Here is an 18,789-nt window from a genome sequence, read left to right as displayed (position 1 = left end):
CTTCTCCTTCCGTGCCTTTGAGTGCATGTTGGAGATGACAAGGTAAGGGTGGGAGCTGTCAGGTGAAAGCAGAGGGAAAGCCTGGGTCTGACCTGTCAGTCCTGGATGCCGGAGGGTCCTTGGAAAGCCGTGCCGCCAGGCATTAATAGGGCAGGGATGCCACAATGCCAGAGAGGAGGGAAGAGAAGGCAGCCCAAAGCCGGAAAACTTTTATTTGCTGTATATTCAAAGGTCATGCTTTTACAGCAGTCCAAGCCTGTGCCCTTGTGCCGGCTCAGGCTCAGCTCTGGCCCCGCCGCTGTCGTTGTGGATCATCTTCCTCTTCTTCCTGCTCCTCGGGTGGTGGTGGGGATGGCTCTTCTAGTCCTGAGGATGCCAGGAGCTCCCCGGTGGATGCTGCCAAGCGGAAGACCACGGGGATCTGGGCCAGGGCTGGGTTGGTCTCCTGAAGGCCCTGGATCCACTTGGCCAGTGTGGCCTGGTCATGGGCACCAGCCATGCACATGGCAAAGATAGGGCCTTCCTCCACTGTTGGTAGAGACAGGCCCTCAGAGTTTACGCAGTGGAGACGGAAGCAGTCCCCCGCTCCTCCCCCCCCCCCCACCTCATGCTTACACACCTTCCAGGCCAAGGGCAGGTACTTTAGGTTCCCTTTGGGCTTTCTTGTGTGTCCAAGCCTTTGCACAAGATACGCACTTTACCTAGACTGCCCATCCCATGTTTCACCTGTGATACCTCCTGGTCCTTGAAGACCACCAGAAAGTCCTCCCCACTCCCCACCTGAACACTGGGTGGTGTGCTCTTTCCCTGAGACACCAACAATATAACTTAACCTGTTTCCCCACTGGCCCTGTCTTGGTCAAGCTTGGCAGCCAGCACAGAGGTGCTCCATGACTGAGGGCTGACAGGCCTGGAGCCCTGGCATCTGCTGGGTCCGTGTGTGATGAATGGGCTGGGTCTCAGCCTGGACCCCACCCTCCGACCCCAGAGGCTGCACCTCATCCAGTGTGTTGTTTGGAGTCCTGCTCATCCCAATTTTTACCTTCATTAATATCAAACTGATAGTCATCCCAGCCGCTCCTCCCATAGTCCAAGTCAAGCTGCATCGGGTAGTAGAGGTTCCATTCCTCTGGAATCTCCTCCACTTCCTACGGGGGGATGGGAGTGCAGGCAGGGTGAAAGGCCTAGGATCTTGCAGCCACCTACAGTCTCCCCCCTTAAGCACCACCTGGAACTTTCACCACCCCCACCCCCCACCATCCAGAATCTGAGCCCTCACGAGCTCTCAAGGCAGTGCCAGTCCACCCCCTCAGCTCCCACTCATGCTTTGGGACCTCACCCTCTCCTCAGGGGGCAGCAAATCAGCTCTGAGGATGTGGTAATAAACACATTTGTTGCGGAGCCACAGGGAGAAAGGGCCCTCGACGAAGATAGGCCGGGCTGGGTTGTGGCGGGCCAGGGCAGCCTGCTGATCGGGACTCTGGATTCCTGGTATGGAGAAATGCATGCCCAAGGGGCCCTGGCTAAGGGGCTCAGTCCAAAGCCCTTGTGAGTCCACCCAGCAGTCCCTGTGAGAAACTAGCTGCTCCATGCGCAGGCCCTTACCTACAATGTGTGGCTCGATGGGATCCGCTGTACCTATGGAGTCTTTCGATGAAGGCATCTGCAAGGAAGAGTAGGGGTGGAAGCTTGCAGCCCCCAGCCCCTACAGAGAAGCAGGGGAGAGAGAAGTTGGAAACGGGGGGTGGGGTCCCAGTGCATTTTGGGCCCTTCTACTGGGCCTCATACACATCACTCAAGCCCGCCCTCTCCCTGCTTCTGTCCAATTCAGCATAATAGCCACGAACATTTAAGATGTTCACACAGCAGGAACGTTGGCGCCCACCCACCTACGTTAAAATCTGGGCTCTGCCACAGGCTGTGTGACCTTGGCCAAGTCACTGTACCTGTGCATCAGTTTCTGCAATTCAAATGGGGATAATAACAGCACTTACTTGAGATAGTTCTAAAGATGCTGAGAATAGTGCCTGGCACACAGTAAGTGCTCAGTGTTTGTAAAATTTAGAGAAGAAAAATAATTCCACATGCACAGAATATTCCATAAGAGACATAAGAAGCAAGTCTCAGTGTTTGCCTCTGTAGAGGACAGGGAGGGAAGGAATACCCTTTTGCATCTTTTTAGTTTTACACTCTGAATATGACTAAAAAAATGGAATTTAATTTTTTAAAAAATGTACATATGCTGTGGATAATACATCTGCGAGTGGACTACTGTTGGCACACACATCATCCATTTCAAGTTACAAAGAACTAAGGTGGATCAATGGATACAAACATAGAATGGATGTCCAACTGTATTATTGAAATCAGCAAAAGGCGTGGTACAGAACGTGTGTGCTGCTCTGCCATTGGAGAAACACTTTTTAAAGTATATTTTTGGGGGTGGAAAAAGTATGTTTTGCTTCGGGGCCCTTTTACTGGACAATATATTTATACTGATTTTTCATTTCAAATTTAACACTATGGAGTTTTTAAAACATTTGATTATATAATTATATCTCATGTTAAAAACATTGGTTCCTATCAGCAGTAATACATGCACTTATTGATTGGACTTATGCATCAATATACATAAATAGTTTTGATATTACTACTAACCATAATGTTGTGGAGTTAAATTCAGGATTTCTCTGCAGATCTTGTTTCTTTAGCCACTGAGGATGGGCAGTCAAATGACAGTGACTCAGAAGAGTTTTTTTCTCATTGGTTATGCTATCAATTAGATATTTAGCCACTTCCATTTATTTGTTTTTAATTTTGGTGGTGTTTTCCTCTTTTTATTTAATACACTAAACATTTACATAGTTTAAAAGCCAACTTGTATTAAATAAAACCATGTCTCTCTTCCTTTCCTATTCTCTCTACTCCATTTCTGCCTGCCTAGAGATGATGATTTCTACATATTTCTTTTCTTTTTTTAAAGGAGGGCACAGCTCATAGTGGCCCATGTGGGGATCGAACCGGCAACCTTGGTGTTATCAGCACCATGTTCTAACCAACTGAGCTAACCGGCCACCCCAAACTGAGCTAACCAGCCAGCCCCTCTATATATTTCTGACTTACCTTTGCATTGTTTATTTTTGTGAAAATAGGCAAATAGATATATGTACTTTTATTTCCCCTCCCTTCTCACACTGATGGTAGCTGACTATACCTACATTAACAAATACGGTATAAATAAAGGGCGACATACTTCACCGTTTCACTTGTTCTTTTCACCCATCTTTGACTGAGGTGCCAGTCTACAGGCACAACTTGCTCTTGATGGATTGTTTCCCTTCTAAAACTAGGTAGTGTCAGTGACCATTTTACCATGCTTTCAACCTTTCTGTATTTTTCATGAGGTGGGGAAAAATAAAACTATTTAAACATAAAGGATATATGTCCAAAAAAAAAGTGTATCTGCTTGCAAACGCATAGGATCTTTCTGGAAGGGACACATAAGTGATTACCTCTGGAGGAGACAGGGCTGAAGGGGCAGGAGAGGAGAGAACTCTTCACTGTTTGTTCTTATGTACTGTTTGGCTTTTTAATGCATTACTTTGAAAAAATGAAGAAATGTGTTAAAAACTACCCTGGAACACTCAAGGCCAAGTGTCCGTCCTCTCTCACCTGGACAGCACTGTCCTCGCTCCTCTGCCCTCTCCCCCACCATCCAACACCACCCACACAGCCACTAGCGAGCACTTGCAAAATGGCAGCTCTTCCAGAAGTTGACTTCCACCCCAGCCCTCCTCTTGGCTCTCCTCACCAACAGATTCAAAAACCATTGTCCTCCTTGCCTCTTCTCCCCCACCCCGACCTCCTGCACCAAAGGAAGCTCTTTCAGCATCTCCTTTAACCCTCCAAGTCCTGGCACATGGTGCTCCCTCCGTGGAATACACTCCTCGTCCCTCCTGTCCTGCCTGAGCCCAGTTTACCTTCACCTCCTCCAGGAAGCCCTCCCTGCTCCCTGCCCCTTCTGGGCTACCACAGCCTCCAGGCTTCTCCATCTCAGAACCAGTACCTCTGAGGGAAACTGTCTGTCATCCAGTGTCAGCCTCCATGACCAGACAAGTGCTGTGAGGGGCTTTCTTTGGATCCCCCGTGGACTGGCATGAGTGGGCCCCCAGGACATGGGAGATAAGGAATATTTCATTCAGTCATTCAACAAACAACTGCTGAGTGTCATCTTTGTGTCAGATCCCATGTTGGGCCTTGGGTGACACAGGGGAAACAACCAAGCTCAGTACAGGGAAGCAGTGGTCAGGAAGGGGGCCCTGAGGAAGGGATGATGGTGCTGAGACTAGAAGAACGTGAAGTCCCTGGGGAAGAGTGTTTCTGGCTGAGGGAACAGTGGGCGCAAAGTGTAAAGGCCTTTGGAGGGAACTGGCACAGATCACTCAAGGAACAGAAAGGCAGGCAGATGCCTGGATTATAGTGTGTGTGGGGTGAGAGGTAGGAGCAGAGGTCAGGGGTCAAGCTGCAATAAGGAGTGGGAGCCATGGGAATCTAGCAGAGGTTTCGGCCTGGAATCATGGCCTGTTGGGCTGACTGAAGGGGGGCCTAGGCCAGGGTGGTGGCCAAGGGTGTGGACGGGTGCATACCTGGTAGACGGTGACCCTGGCGCTGAGATCAGGCTCCATGTGCCGCAGGCCCAACCTGGCCAGGTCCACAGGATCCTGGGGCAGGTCCCGGGGCACCGGGAAGGGGTTGATGTTCTTGAAACGGGAGAACCACAGCTGCATTCGCACGAACTTGAGCATGGGATAGCTTTTGCGCCCAAATATCTGAATCAGCAGGAACTCCGTCTCCTTGTTGGGCATCAGCCCTGTGCCGGGTGGATGGTGGCAGAACCTCAGTGAGGGGGCAGAGAGGGAAGACGCGGCACACAGAGACCAGCGGAAGGGACCGGGACCAAGAGAGAATCATGGGAGGGCCAGATGTAAAGAACCAGAGACAGGGAGAATGGAAGTCATTCCTGTCTATAGCTGACTTGATTCCCATCAAGTCAGGGAATTGATGGTAGAGAGGGAGGAGGGAATCCAAGAGAATTTAAAGGAAAAGACAGAGGGAGAGAGAAAAAGATATAAAAGACAGAAAGAGAGATTGAGAAAGGGGGAGGGGGAGCAGGCCAGACAGACAGGAGACAGTCAGAGCCATGGAGCAATGGAGGGGCCCTGACACGGGAGGGGGAGACAGCCACTCCTCTGCCCCAAGCCTGCTGGCCTCACCGTGGTTCTCCATCTGCTCCAGGACAGCAATCCCACACTCCTGCTGCCGGGGGTAGTGGATGAAGATTTTCTGGAAGACGCTGCGAGGTCGGAAGACCTCCTTGGGGAAGATGTCGAGCAGCATGTTGTAGACGGCCAGGTCCCGCTCCACGCCATACTCCTTCATCTTGCGCAGCGCCAGGTAGATGAAGTCCACGTGGCCCCGTTTGTGCACATTGTGCTGCCCGAAGTTCTGCACGGCCCGCACAAAGCTGGCCTTGTCCCGGGCCCCATCCGGCGCCTGCCTAAACAGCTCCTCGTGGGGTGCCAGGGCCTTGGCGGGTTTCCGCAGGGGCTCAGGTGGGCGTGGCACCAGGGATGAGTCAGAGTTGTGGGTGGCTGAGCTGCAGTGGAGGCCCCTTGGGCTCTGGGGGGGCAGCTGGGGACAGAGAACCACTGCTGGAATCTGGCACCTCCCAGTGCCCCAGGGGACTGCCAGACTGGCTCTTTCCTGGGAAAGGTGCCAATGGGCATCCCTAAGGGCCTCTGAGAAAGTGTGCTGTGGTTACAAACCCATGATCAGGCACCATTACAGACGAGAAGACAATGGTAAAACCTCCACGGAGGCAATTTGGTAATATCCACTGTGAGGAAAAACACACACCCTCTGTCACAGCAATCCTGCATCTGGCATTTAAATCTGACAGCTCTGAATACACCTGCACTAAGTGACTTTTGTGCATCCGCGTGTCAGTGGAAATGGCCTCTGAATGCATCCGCAAGGAAATGATAAAGCATATGGCCATGAACTTGGACAAGAGCACCTACTGCTGTAAGACACACTGAGGCGGTCTCATGTAAGCTTTAAGGTATATTGTTACATGGAAAAAAGCAGGTGTAAAACTGTGGAGTAGGTTCCCGTATGTATTAAAAAAATCCCAAACTTATATACAGTAGATCCTCATTACTTGCGGATTCCATATTTGCAAATTTGCCTACTTGCTAAAATTCATTTGTAATCCCCAAATCAATACTCTCATGGCACTTTCCCGGTCTTTCACAGACATGTGTGGTTGAACCCCTCCAACCCAGCTGAGGTTGCTCTGCCTTCTTGTTTCTGGTCTCTCATCCGGTCAATAACTGTCGTTTTAGAGGTTTACTTAGTGCATGCCTGTCACATCTTTTTGTTGGTGATTCTGCTGTTGAAAATACCCCCCGGGTGTGATGCAGAAGTGCTGCCTAGTGTTCCTGTGTGCAATAAGGCTCTGTTGCTTACGGTAAAATGCACGTAGTAGATACGTTTCGTTCAGGCATGAGTTATAGTGCTGTCAGCTGTGAGTTCAATGGTAATGAATCAATATATTAAATAAGTTGTCTTTAAACAGAAACACACATACAATGTTATGTATTGGTTGGTTGAGGAAAATGTGACCAGAAGCTCGCAGGAACCCCACCCCATATTTCCCTTGGGAGCAAAGGTTTAGTAATCACTAATTCAGTATATCTGGCAACTTTATAGACCATAACTACAGCGAATAATGAGAATTGACTGTGTGTACATATATTTTTTGCTTCTGTGAAGTATCACTGGGAGGAAATACAATAAGCAGGTAACATCTTTTGCTTCTAGGTGGAGAGCTAAGTGGTGGCCAGATTGGAGTACAGACCCTTGTCATGATGTAGCCTCAGAACTTTCTGAATTTTGAACCACTTGAATATTGCCCACTGTAACTAACTGTTGTACCTCTTCAAAAGATAAATTTCAAAAACTGAGATAAAAAAAGAAAATGCAGATGTTGGAGTCAGCAAGAGTCTCAATTTGACTGTCCTCTGCCAGGTGACACCCACATCCCACTTTATTGCTCAGGCCTCAGTTTCCCCATCTGTTACGATGGCATCTCCCTTGGGTTAAAGAGAAATCTTGTTTCCAGAGTGGGGAGTGCATGCTGCTGGGAGCAGATAGAACAGAACAGAAGTAGGCAAACCACTGCCTATGGCAAATCCAGCCAGCTGCCTGTGTTTGTTAATAAAATTTTATTGGAACACAGCCATGCTCATTCATTGGTTTGGTGTAGGGTTGCGTTGTGCTACAGAAGCAGAGTTCAATAGTTGTGACAGACCATGTGGCTTGTGAAGCAAAAATATTTACTATCTGGCTCTTTATGAAAAAGTGTGCCAACCCCTAGTCTAGATGGTACACTAACAAATTTCTTAAACTGAATGTTTAAATTAGAATGGTTATACATAAGGCATCTTTAAAAATATACAGCTAATAAGAACTAATATACTGCGTATTCTTATGTTTCAGGCATTGCTGAGCACTTACTGTACCCATTTTACAGATGAAAAACTGAGGCAGAGGGGTAAAGTAGGATGCCTGGTGTCACATAGCTGCAGAGCGGCAGAGCTGGGATTAGAGTTTCTGCTCTGCTGCCATCCTGAAGTCCTGCTTAGATAGGGTGATGTCAAAAAATAAATAAATAAAAAGGCATTCATTTAAAGTGAAAGTGTAGGCAACTAATACTACAGGTGGTGTGTGCATAAGGCAAAAATCGGAAAGGATGCTCTAGACTCCCCAAAAGAAGGGGAGACCCCACAAAGGAGACAATGTAAATGAAATGCATAGCACAGGGCCTGGCACAGAGGAAGGGCTCATAAGGGAGCCATTACCACCACCATCGTCGCTGTTGTTGCAATCTATGGCTGTTGATTGGCTTGGGCCATCTGCTCACTTTGGGTAAAGGGTTGAAGTTCAATTTTCTGCCACATCTTTACAAGTGAATGTAGGAGTTACCACAGTCACCACCCAGTCATCTCATACGAGTACATTCTTAGTTTCAACTTCAAACCCCTCAGACATGTGGGCACCGGCACTTTGTAAAATGAGTAAGAGACATTCAATTGGCCCTTAGAGGAGACAGACCAGCCCAGATCCCCCAGAGCTGGCTTCACTGGGTGGATTATGAAGGGCTTGGAAGTAGATCCCAGGCTTGCCTGTCTGCCTCCCTCCACCCTGACGATTGCTTGGCTGGCAGTTACCTGAGAGAAGGTGGCTCCTGTGAGGGCAGCGCCACAGATGCCTCCCCAGCCCCGAGACAGGCCCCGGGCCAGCAGGATGGCTTGGGCCCAGCTCATGCCTCTCTCTGTTGGACAACCACCTGGCCAAGAGAGAAGAGACAGCATCAGCCTGGCACCCCACCTGCTTAGGCAGGGGCCATGTTGCAGACTGCATGGCTAACTCACCAGCCCACTGGTTTCCTCATCCATAAGATGGAGCTTAAATGACTGTTACAATCAAGAGTCCCTGTTCTGCTGGGCCAGAGCCTTCAGTATCTAGAGGAATTTACTCCAGCAATGGTCCCCCTCCCTACTGATTCATTCATTTTTTTTTTTTTAACAACTTTATTCACGTACCATATAGTTCACCCTTTTAAACTGTGAAATTCAACGTTTTCTTTTTTGGTACATTCAGAGAGTTGTGCAACCATCACTGTAATCTAATTTTAGAACCTAGACCCATTAGCTGTCATTCTCATTTCCCCTCATCCTCAACCCTGGGCTGCCGGTAATCTACCATTTCTATAAATTTGCTTACCCTGGGTATTTCATATAAATGGAATCATATGGTATGTGTTCTTTTGTGGCTAACATCTTTCACTAAGCATGTTTCAAGGTTTATTGTTGTAGAATGTATCAGACTTCATTCCTTTTAATTGCCAAAAATATTCCATTGTATGGATATGTTTTATTTTTCCGTCCATCAGTTGATAGTCATTTGGGTTGTTCCCACTTCTTTACTATTATGAGTAATGCTGCTATAAACACTCATGTAGAAGTTTTTGTGTGAACATGTATTTACACTTTCTTGGGTATAGACTTATAAGTCATATTGCTGGGATATATGGTAACGCTATGTTTAGCATTTTGAGGAGCCCCTGAAGCTGTTTTCCAAGGCAGCTGCACCATTTTACATTCCCACCAGCAATGGATAAAGGTTCCAATTCCTCCACATCCTTGCCAATACTTATTATTGTCTGTCGTTTTTATTACAGACGACCTAAGGAGTGTGAAGTAGTATCTCCGTGTGATTTGGATTTGCATTTCCCTAATGATTAATGATGTTAAGCATCTTTTCATGTGCTTATGTGGCCATTATGCACCATCATTGGAGAAATGTCTATTTAGACCCTTTGTCCATTTTTAAAATTGGCTTCTCTTTTTATTGAGTTGTAAGAGTTCTTTATATGTCCTAGATACTAGACCCTTATGATTTACAAATGATTTTGTCCTATTGTTTGGGTTGTCTTTGCACTTCCTTGATGTTATCACTGCAGCACAATTCTGATGAAGTCCAATTTATCTGTTTTTCTTTTATAGCTCTGCTTTTGATGTTGTATCTGAAAAACCATTGCTGAGCACAAGGTCATGAAAATTTACTCCTGTTTTCTTCTAGGAGTTTTAGCTCTTACATTTAGGACTATGATCCACTTTGAATGAATTTTTATGTATGGTGTGAGGAAAAAGTTCCCCTCATGTGGATATCCAGTTGTCCTAGTACTATCTGTTGAAGAAACTATTCTTTTCCCCATATTATTTCTCAGCACTCTTGCTGAAAATCAGTTGACCATAAATGTAAGGATTTATTTCTGGGCTCTCAATTCTATTCCATTGATCTGTACGTTGAGCCTTAGGCCAGTACTACACTGTATTGATTATTGTAGTTTTGTAAGTTTTAAAATCAGGAAGTATATAAGTCCTCCAGCTCTGTTATTTTTCTGTATGTTTTTTTGCTGTTTTTTTCCTTCAGTCTAGTTGTGGAGGGCGCAGCTCACTGACCCATGTGGAAATCAAACCAGCGACCCTGATGGTATGAGCCCTGTGCTCTAACCACTGAGCAAACCTGGCCGCCCCCAACTCTGTTCTTTTACAAGGTTGTTTTGGCTTTCTGGATCCCTTGAAATTACATACAAATTTTAGAATCAGCAATTTCTGCAAAAAGCCAGAGGCATTCTGATAGGGATTGTGTTGACTCTGTAGATCGATTTGGGGAATATTGGTATCTTAATTATCTTCTGATCTGTGAACATGGGATATCTCTCCATTTAGTTACATCTTTAATTTCTCTCAATGTTTTATAGTTTTCAGTGTGCAAGTCTTTTAACTTTTTGTTAGATTTATTTGTATTTCAATCCTTACGAAGCTATTATATATGGGATTCTTTTAATTTTATTTCTGCACTGTTCATTGTTAGTGTATAGAAATACAGTTTATTTTTACATGGTGATCTTGTACACTGCAACTATGTAGAATTCACTTATTAGCTCTAATAGATTTTTATTTGACTCCTTAGAATTTTCTACATTTAAGATCATGTCATCTGCAAATAGAGATAGATTTACTTCTTCCTTTCCAATCTGGATGACTTTTCTTTTTCTTGCCCAAGTGCCCTGCCTGGAACCTTTAATACAACATTGAATAGAAGTGGTAAGAGCCACTTCCTTGTCTTGTTCCTGATCACAGGGAGAAAGCATTCAGTCTTGCATCGTTAAGTATGATGTGAGCTATGGTTTTTCATAGATGCCCTTTATCAGGTTGAGGAAATTCTCTTCTATACCTACATACTGAGTGTATTGGATTTTGTCAAATGCTTTTTGTTGCATCTATTGAATTAATCATGTGGTTTTTGTTCTTTATTCCATTATTATGATATATTATATTAACTGATTTTCAGATTTTAAACTAACCTTGCATTTCTGGGATAAATTGCACTTGATCATGGTATACAATCCTTTTTTATATGTTGCTAAAATTTGGTTTGCTAGTATTTTGTTGAGGATATTTACGTCCATATTCATAAGAGATATTGATCTGTAGTTTTAGTGTCTGGTTTGGTATCAGGGTAATGCTGGCCTCATCAAATGAATTGGGAAATGTTTAGATTATTCTGATCACTATTTAAACTTTCTCTAGCATCTCTCATCTTGACCTGAAGTCTCCCTTCAGCCTCTGCTCCACATCTCTGCTCCCTTTACAGCAAAGCTTTTCCTGAGAGGTGTCTACATACTGTGTTCTACTCACTCCAACTTGGCTGCTGCACTAAACACTCCACTAACACCATTAAAGGTCCCTGTGTGTTCTAAACTTACCAAAGCCAGTGATTATTTCTCAGGCCTCATTTTGCTTGAGTTCTCAGTAGCATGTGGCATGGGTGAGGCCCTCCTACCATCTTCTTGACAATCTTGATTTTCTTCCTAGCACCCAGGTCTGTTTCTCAGCTAATCAGCAAGATCCACTTCCTTCTCTAAAGTTTACAATGTTTGCAAACTTGAATGTGTGGACGAATCACCCGGGATCTTGTTAAAATGCTAAGTCTGATTCAGCAGCTCTGGTGTGAAGCCAGACTCTTACACATCTAACACACTTCTGAGTGATGCTAATGCTACTGATCTTACTTAAAGACCACACTTTAAGTAAGAAGGCTACAAAGAGTACTACATTCTGAATTTGTCTGTTTACTACTCTGAGGTGTCATTCAACTTGTTCCTCTGTTCTTTGTATTCCTGTGGGCAGTTCATGTTAGAGTCATCTAGGGAACTTTAAAAAATTGCCATGTCCAGGCCATACTCCCGATATATTAAATCAGAATATCTAGAGGCAGGGCCCAGGCACCAGCATTTTAGCACACGCGAGTGACTCTCATATACAGCTAAGATTAAGACCTTAATTGAAACATTCACTACTCAAAGTGTGTTCCAGGAACCAGCTACATTGGCATCATCATCTGGGAGTTTATTAGAAATGCAAAATCTCAGCCCTAACCCAGACCTACTGAATCAGAATCTGCATTTTAACTAGAGTCCAAGTTTCTTCTATGTGTGTTAAAGTCTGAGAAACGATGATCTATGTGCAGATGAATCGAAATGTTTATCGCCAGCTGTGAGCACCGTCCTCCATACCTAATTGCACTTCGGTATATACTCAGCCATCTCAAACTTAATGTGCTCTTAATTTGTATCCCTGCTTACACTTGTTCCTCCCCATCCTAGCCAATGACACCATCATTCCTAGTCATTCTACCACAAACCTAGGATTCACTGATGAGTCCACTGTGTCCCTTATTCCCCTATTCAATCCATATAGTCCTGATGACTACTTCCAAATCCATCCCAAATGCATCCACTTCTCTCCATCTGCAGGCCAACACCCAGGGGCCTCTTTCCCATCCTCCCACTTCTTTCCTTACTTGTCTCCAGTCAGTTCTCCCAACCTGGGCCAAAGGAAGCTTTTTAAAACGTGAACTATGTTCAGCATTCTCTGCCTAAAATTACTAATGATATATCTTACTTAAGATAAAATCAGACAGTGTATACCCTTCCAAACTCAACTCTTACCACTGACAGCTCCAGCTACCTCTATCTTAAACAAGCTAAGTTTATTATAGTCTCAGAGCCTTTGCACTTGCTTTTCCTTCTGTTTGGAAATTTCTTCCCCCGATCGGTCCACAGGTGTCTCTGGTCATTCAGGTTTATATTCAAATTAGAGGCTTCCCTAACCACTGCTGCCCCACTCCCTATCTAAAGCCTCCATCACTCTGATAAATGCATTTTTAGCTCCTAGTAGCATCTGAAATCACCTGTTCTCTTTCTTTCTGACTTGTTCAATGTCTGGCCCCTCCCCCCGCCCCCAGGAGATGACGGATTTTGTCTGTCCTCCTCATTGCTGTGTCTCCAGCACCCGGAACAGTGCCTGGTAAATGATAGGTACCTAACAAGTATCGGTGGAATGCGAAGAAGAGCTAAACTTCTACAAAGCGTCTATAATCCATAAATCTGAATCCCATAGCCAGGTGTACCTACAGCAGCTTTGAGACCGTCTGCCAGGATTCTGGGCTTCTTGGGAGAAACGGGCAAATGGGGGTTTGAATACCAGCCTAGCTGCCGACCTGCGGCGTGACCTCGGGAGAGGTCCTTAACCACGCTGAGCCTCAGCTATCTCATCCGCAAAATGGGCAATTAAGGACAGGAAGAGGCGGGTGCACAGAGGGAGGCCTTTCCCCGCACGTCCCAGCCCCGCACCCTAAAAGGTCATGGTGCCCTGGTTCTGCAGCCGGGTCCCTCTGGGCCCGCCCTTCCGCGCTGCCGGTCCAGAATGGGCCTCCCCGGGGTCCTGCAGTTCGCGCTCGCTTCCCCACGCGCGACCTACCTACTCACACGGGTGGCCGCGGAATCCCAGCCAGCTGCCTCTTGCCGCTGGGCGCCGCCATGTTGCCCGGAGAGCTTCCAGGTCATGGACCACCATGGCCACAGCAAATCAAGAACGCCGGTGTAAAGAAGTCCCGTCCAAAGGGGATGACCACCAATAGGAAGGCAGATCGACCTTGGTACCGCCTAGTAACGAGCTAGGCCCCACCCCTAACAAGGCAAGCCACATCCCTGACCAAGCGAATTGAGGAATATGGCCGGGGAAGGAGTGAGAGGATCGTTTCCGGGTTGGGAGGCTGGACTTGGGGACGGCCGTGAATCCAGTTGGCGGTCCGTTTACCCACGTGAAATGTGGGAATGAAATATTAAGGGTGCAAGTATCCCCAAACGTGTTAAAAATGTAGTGTGTGGGTCCCTGTATTTATACTTCTCCCCTCTGTGCAGCATGTCCATGATCACCGGATAATCCCTTTACCTCCGGGCAGGGCGACAGTAGAGATGGTGTATCTGGCATCCGCCCCGCTGACTACAGGAGCTGGGCAGTCGGACATAGGAGGTACCTGGAGCGTGGATGTGGCTGCAGCGCAATACACCTGCCCATCCCTATGGTTCCCCCCCTCTTCCGTGGTTCAGCCTCCTGACTTTGTCTTGCGCCAAATGAGCTTCTGGGTGCTGTGGGGATAGACTCAGGAGTGCAGTTTCCAGGCTCTCACCTTCATGTGGAAAGGTGCTCACTCTGGTAGTAACTGGCCATCAACTGTGATTGGATGGCTATCAGCTGTGGCTAGTTGGCCATCAGCTGTGGCTAGTTGGCCATCAGCTGTAACCAGTGAGCCATTGGCCACTAATGTAACTGCTGTGGCTACGCTAGCAGAAAATGGGGGCTAGCAAAAGGACGGTGGCTGAGCTAGCAAGAGTGGATTGCAGTTAGCATGGCTGATTGCAGCTAGCAAGTGGGGTTGGTTGGCAGAGAGAAGTGGACGGCAGTTTGAGGATAGTGTGGCTCCTACTTCCTGTGTCTCCGTCCCAGCAGTTGGGGAGAATATAGTGGTATGACTCCCCAATAATGGCTCCGTGGGTGTTCCTTTTTGGCCTCACCATATCCTGCATTCTAATGCGGGGAGTGGGACCAGAGACCCCGCATGACACCCTGCATGACAGCGCTCAGCCAGCGCGTGTTCCACAGCCTCACGTGGGCTCAGAAGCACCTTGGAGTCACGCAAATGCCTCCAGGAAGTGCGGGGCGGGACCTGAGGGCCTGGGTCTAACTCCCTTTTCCTCCTTCACTCCCCGCCCTGACCTCCTGCCCTGGTGCCCGTCCACCCTCCTCTTCCTGTCCATGAGCGCCCTCAGGCGGTACAAACTGCTCTCCAAGGAGAAAATCAAAATCAACCTCACTCCATGAGTCAGCTGGGCCAGGGAGGATGTTCTCCACACCACTCCCACCCCTGCTCTTCGCTCCTGTGGGGGCAGGGAGCTAGTAGCATGGGGAAGTGGGGTGGACACTGCTGAAGCTGTCCAGGTGAGGAAGGGTCCCCTCCAGGAAGGTTCTCAGAGCTAGGCTAAGGAGCCTCATGGGCCAGCCCTCTGTCTCTCTCTACCCCAGCCCTGGCAGAGGTTGACTCAGGGTCTTGACCCCTCCATGCCAGGCCCCCAGTTACCCTGTCCAGAGCTGTCCAGAATTGGGGGACAGGGGGAGTCAATGGACTCCCTGCCCCGGAAACTGTGGCTGATGCTTCTGGTTACCTGCTCCATGGCAGATGGGGTACAACTGTGTGGGCCCAGGGTCACATTCACTTAATCCCTTGTCCTCCTCTGACTCCTGCCTCCCTCCAGACCTCGTGCTGATCCACCACAACTAGGCCATTAGATGTTCCTAGGTTACCATGCAGTTTCTCTCTTCAGCTTTCACCACTTGGAATAAAGACCCCTGGAGACACCCCCCACACACTCCACCACGACGTACTGAACATCTCCTGTGTGCTTCTTTAACATAAGCTCCATGAGAACAGGGCGATTTTGTCTGTTGCATGTGTTGTCACCAGCATTAGAGACAGGGCCTGGAACATGGTAGGTGCTCACTAGATGTTAGTTACAAAATGAATAAATGAATAGATGAATGTTCTTTTCATCCTAATATTTAAACCTTAGAAACTGTCCCTTGTGAGTTGTCACAACTGTCCTGATGCTCACCCAACCTTTAAACCCCAGCAGTAACACCTTTAAATCCCTTGTGACAGTACCATGTGACTGCCTTTGCATGCCTAATTACCCTACCACTGCCTTCCCCCATCTTTCCCCAGCTCCAGAGCAGCCTGCATTACCTCATAGACCTCTATGCCAATTTGTTTGCTCACAGTCCTTTGTCAGTTTGGGATACTTGGATTTGGGGACATGTGATGGCCTTCCTGCTCCTCTCCTGCATTCCCCTTTCCCTCCCTCACCCTGATCCCCACTCTACTGTCCAAAATTGGTTGCTGAGTACAGCGAACTGCCCCTACAATTTGTTAATGGCCTTACTGAGTGGTGTGCCTATGGCTGTGGTCTGTGTAGCTGGCATCAGTGTGATGTTGTTTTAAAGTTTGAGGGGTATTGACTTTGGCTACACTGGTCGTGGGCATCCTCAACATGCTGTGAGTATACCACATCATGCTGTCCAGAGCATGAGGCAGGGAAGCCCTCACGTCCCAGAGCAGAGTGTGGGAAGGTGTTGAAGAGATGTGGAAGAGCTCCCCTAAACCTGCTGTAGACTTGGACCCAGGGCCAGAATGGTGGAGGCTGTGCAGAGGAACCTGAGGCTGTGCCCATCCCACAACCAGAAGGCTCCGATTCCCTCAAAAAGCATTTATTGAGTGCCTCCTTACAGCAGTGAGCACAAAAATATTCCTGACCTTGGGGAGCTGGCATTCTAATGGGGAACACAGACAAAAGACCCATGTTCTACAGAAATATTTTACAACTATTTGCAGCTTGAAAAATATTAAGTGCAAACTCTAAAACTTTTGGATATGATTTCGTCTATCATCTTGTTAACCTTAATCTACTTTTGAACTTCGAACATATTACCTTTTGTTAACATTTTTCAGTCCTTTTTGCTTGTGTGTAGAGCTTTACTCTGTGTTCTGTGTATTAATTTAGTTATTTAGATTTATGTATTCAGTCATTCTGCCATCTAAAACAAAGCTTCAAAATACATTCATTATACATATTTTAAAACAAATACGTGTTGTGTGCTGGATCCAGAGGGAAATATAAAATTAATTTGAAAAAGGAAAAGAAATTTAAGTTAGCCAAATGCTTAGAATTTTATTCCAAATTCATGAAGTAAAAATGTAAAATGTTACATGTGATTAACATAATGGTTATTATAGATTAAGAATTTTTTTAAAAAAATAGCTTGAGCTGTGTGGCAATTACATGGTATATATGTGTATGTAAAACTTCATTGAGCTCTCCATTATTACTTGTGCATTTTACTTTAATATTTCAATTTAAAAGTTTTAAAAAGTGATAATTGATTCATTGAGCTTTAACTTGTAGAGTTTTCTCTATACATTATATACTTTAAAAGTCTATTTAAACACATTACATCCATTAGAATGGCTATTATCAAAAAAGCATAATCTAACAAATGTTAATGAGGGTGTGAAGAAAGTAGTACCCTTGCACACTGCTGATGGGAATTTAAAATGGTTCAGCCACTATGGAAAACAGCACAGTGGCTCCTCAACAAATTAAAAATAGAGCTACCATATGATTCAGCAATTCCACTTCTGGATATATACCCAGAAGAATGGAGAGCAAGGACTCAAACAGTTGCACACCTTATTCATAGCAGCATGATTCACAATAATCAAAGCAACTCAAATGTCCATCGACAGATGAACTAATAAAATGTGGTATGTATATATAATGCAATATTATTCAGCTTTAAAAAGGAAGGAAATTCTGTCCTTTTGTGAGATAAACCAGTCACAAAAGGACAAATACTATGTGATTCCACTTATATGAGGTCCCTGGAGTCGTCAAATTATCATAGAAACAAAAAGTAGAATGGTGGGTGCCAGGGGTTAGGAGAGGAGGAATAGGGAGTTAATGTTTAATAGGGACAGAGTTTCAGTCTTGGAGGATGAAAAAACTGAAGATGTATGATGGTACACAACATAAATGTACTTAATACCACTTAAAAATGGTAAATTTTGTTATAGATTATACCATAATTTTTAAAACGTCTACTGAAAAAAGATAAGGGGTAAGAAATTAGGTCAGATTGAAGTGATGAGGGAGAGCTCCTGGGCTCCCGGAGAAAGCTTCAGTTTTAGGCTGTTAACCTAAGTGGACTAGCACATAAAATGCGGGCTTGGCAGTAGCAAAGGCTCTAGGCAAGGATAGTTATCTGCCCCCATTAAGAAAGCCATTTCTGCAATACTTTGGCTTCCATGACGCAGGACACCGGCAAGGGGACGGGAAGATACACGCAGCCAGCTTAGGATGCCTCAATGACTGCGCAGTGGCAGCGCCTCTGCCCTATCAAGATTCCTGTGATTGGCCAATCTGAGACGGGCTTCAGCCAATCAGCTGTCGGTCCAGGAGGGCTTGCGCACCCCGCCCCAGCACGTTGACAGCCATGTGGACAGCTGCTGGGCGCGCTACTGCCCTCTGTCACCCCGCGCCTACCTAAGGCGCAGGAGCAGTTAGCGTCGCTCAGCTGGGGCGTGGGTGAGGGCACTCGTGGTTGTTGGTGGGGTTGCCATCTGGCAACCTGGCTTCAGAGCTCCCAATGTCCATTCCCCTCTTGAGGCAGTTAAGGCTTTTATTTTCTTATCTTCACAGAAGTAGTCATTCAAACTGCAGCCTTTACATATTTTTGTATTTATTAACAGAGACCACAACGGTATGTGTTAACTTTGCAGACCCTTTAATACGCAGTCCTCAAAACAACCCTGGAGAAAATAGCAGCTTCACAGTGGAGGGTCCTGGCAGAACCACACTAACCACGGGACCAAGGTTAACATCACCAGCGATGACTCATAATGACATTATACGCCCCCTCAAAAAGGAACATCACCTCTCTGGTATCCCACGATCCTTCCTAGCAATGCGAAAACCTCAGTCTGATCAAGACAAACAAAATTGAGAGGCAATCTACAAAATTACAAACCAGTACTTTTCAAAAGAGTCAAGGTCATAAAAGACTGAAGGACTGCCACAGACTGGAGAAGTCTAATGAGACATGACAACTAAATGTAATGAGGAATCTTGGATTGTGTCCTGGAACAGAAAAAGGATATAAGTAGGAAAATGAGAAATCCAAATCAAGGCAGCCTGTAGTTTAT

At 46.3% G+C, this 18,789-nt stretch overlaps 1 protein-coding gene across 5 annotated transcripts; it reads right to left on the bottom strand.

The window, feature by feature from the left end:
- Window positions 1–205: 205 nt before the first annotated feature.
- ECSIT (ECSIT signaling integrator) lies at window positions 206–13,568 on the bottom strand. Of its 5 annotated transcripts, none has more exons than XM_033134588.1 (8): window positions 13,455–13,568; window positions 8,292–8,410; window positions 5,274–5,691; window positions 4,647–4,870; window positions 1,606–1,705; window positions 1,340–1,488; window positions 1,043–1,148; window positions 206–528 (listed from the first exon to the last, which is right to left on the bottom strand). In XM_033134588.1, the coding sequence occupies exons 2-8, from the start codon at window positions 8,385–8,387 to the stop codon at window positions 281–283; spliced, it is 1,341 nt and encodes a 446-aa protein (XP_032990479.1). In that variant the 5' UTR covers window positions 8,388–8,410; window positions 13,455–13,568; the 3' UTR covers window positions 206–280. The 5 variants fall into 5 exon arrangements, with proteins under 5 accessions (XP_032990479.1, XP_032990477.1, XP_032990476.1 ...); XM_033134586.1 differs by having other exon boundaries at window positions 13,463–13,556; XM_033134585.1 differs by having other exon boundaries at window positions 8,292–8,439; window positions 13,455–13,532.
- Window positions 13,569–18,789: the final 5,221 nt, after the last annotated feature.

The sequence above is a fragment of the Rhinolophus ferrumequinum genome, chromosome 18 (genome assembly GCF_004115265.2).
Source record: "Rhinolophus ferrumequinum isolate MPI-CBG mRhiFer1 chromosome 18, mRhiFer1_v1.p, whole genome shotgun sequence".
In the NCBI taxonomy this organism is placed as follows: Eukaryota; Metazoa; Chordata; class Mammalia; order Chiroptera; family Rhinolophidae; genus Rhinolophus; species Rhinolophus ferrumequinum.
This window is presented reverse-complemented; position numbering and strand designations above follow the sequence as displayed.

Coding starts and splice junctions, on each gene's coding strand:
- ECSIT (XM_033134586.1), bottom strand. CDS start 13,550: ATGGTGGTCCATGACCTGGAAGCTCTCCGGGCAACATGGCGGCGCCCA. Junction 4,871..5,273: donor GGAGCAGATGGAGAACCACG/GTGAGGCCAGCA, acceptor CACCCGGCACAG/GGCTGATGCCCAACAAGGAG. Junction 1,149..1,339: donor TGCTGCCCCCTGAGGAGAGG/GTGAGGTCCCAA, acceptor ATCCCCCCGTAG/GAAGTGGAGGAGATTCCAGA.